This window comes from Pteropus alecto, unplaced genomic scaffold, assembly GCF_000325575.1.
Source record: "Pteropus alecto unplaced genomic scaffold, ASM32557v1 scaffold134, whole genome shotgun sequence".
Lineage (NCBI taxonomy): Eukaryota > Metazoa > Chordata > Mammalia > Chiroptera > Pteropodidae > Pteropus > Pteropus alecto.
Genome location: NW_006436283.1, coordinates 4709740 through 4710725, shown reverse-complemented (window position 1 = coordinate 4710725; position 986 = coordinate 4709740). Strand labels below are relative to the sequence as shown.

At 62.3% G+C, this 986-nt stretch overlaps 1 protein-coding gene across 10 annotated transcripts in view; it reads left to right on the top strand.

Moving 5' to 3' along the window:
- Window positions 1-986, top strand: part of TMEM94 (transmembrane protein 94) — a 29793-nt gene that overhangs the window by 21644 nt on the left and 7163 nt on the right. For all 10 annotated transcript variants that reach the window (XM_015589687.2, XM_015589689.2, XM_025046995.1 and 7 more), the window contains 2 exons: window positions 70-279; window positions 802-982. In XM_015589687.2, coding sequence (XP_015445173.1) covers window positions 70-279; window positions 802-982 — 391 coding nt within the window. The remainder of the gene's footprint in view (window positions 1-69; window positions 280-801; window positions 983-986) is intronic.

Sequence of the window (986 nt, the reverse complement as noted above, 5' to 3'; positions counted from 1 at the left end):
GCCCTGCCTCCCTGGTCCACAGCAGCCGTTGGCACACTGGTTGAGGCCTATGCTCCTTGTTCTCCTCAGCCTCATGAAAGAGACGCCCTCCTGGCTGGCTCCTTGAACACTACCTTGCGCCTTTCCAACGAGCAGGAGCGCGGCGACTGGCCTGGCGATGGTCCCAAGCCCCCCGAACCCTACGCTCACCATAAAGCACACGGCCGCAGCAAACACCTGTCCGGCTCCAACGTGAGCTTCAGCAGGGACACAGAGGGCGGTGAAGAGGAGCCCAGCAAGGTGAGAGGAGAGGACAGAGTGCAGCCACCTCCAGCTGGCGCAGGGCACCCTGGCCCTCCCTGCTGCAGGGCCCGAGGGGTGCAGCCCAGCCTGCGTGGATGGAGCCAAAAGCGCACGTTCTCAGGCCCCCAGGTCTGGCCAGGCAGGACTCCTCCGAGGCCTCGCCCCGAGCTCCTCCACGAAGCGGGCCCTTACCCCCTCCCTAGGTCATCGGTGGGGGTGAGGCCCCTTCCTCCTGGTCACAGCCTTCTGAAAACAGAGCCAGGGGCTCCCTCTAAAATATTCTCCTTGCTGAAAAAGAACCTTCACTGTTTTTTCCGTGGTCTGCTCATCCGCTTCTTAGGGGTTGTCAGTGTGTTGAGCACAGTTACTAGAAGCATCCAAGGGCCCGGGAAGGACGGGGAGAGGATTCCCAGGAGGGAATCCCACTCTGCTGGGAAGGGGGGTGACTGTCCTGAGGGGCTGTCCCCTGCTCCCCTCCCAGTCTGAGGCCCCCCGCTTTCCCCTCCGCATTTCCTTCAGCCTCAGCACGGGCTGGAGGGCGAGCCCTACGAAACAGAGGACTTCGTGTGTGACTACCACTTGGAGATGCTGAGCCTGTCGCAGGACCAGCAGAACCCCTCCTGCATCCAGTTTGATGACACCAACTGGCAGCTGCACCTCACCTCCCTCAAGCCCCTGGGCCTCAACGTGCTGATGAACCTGTG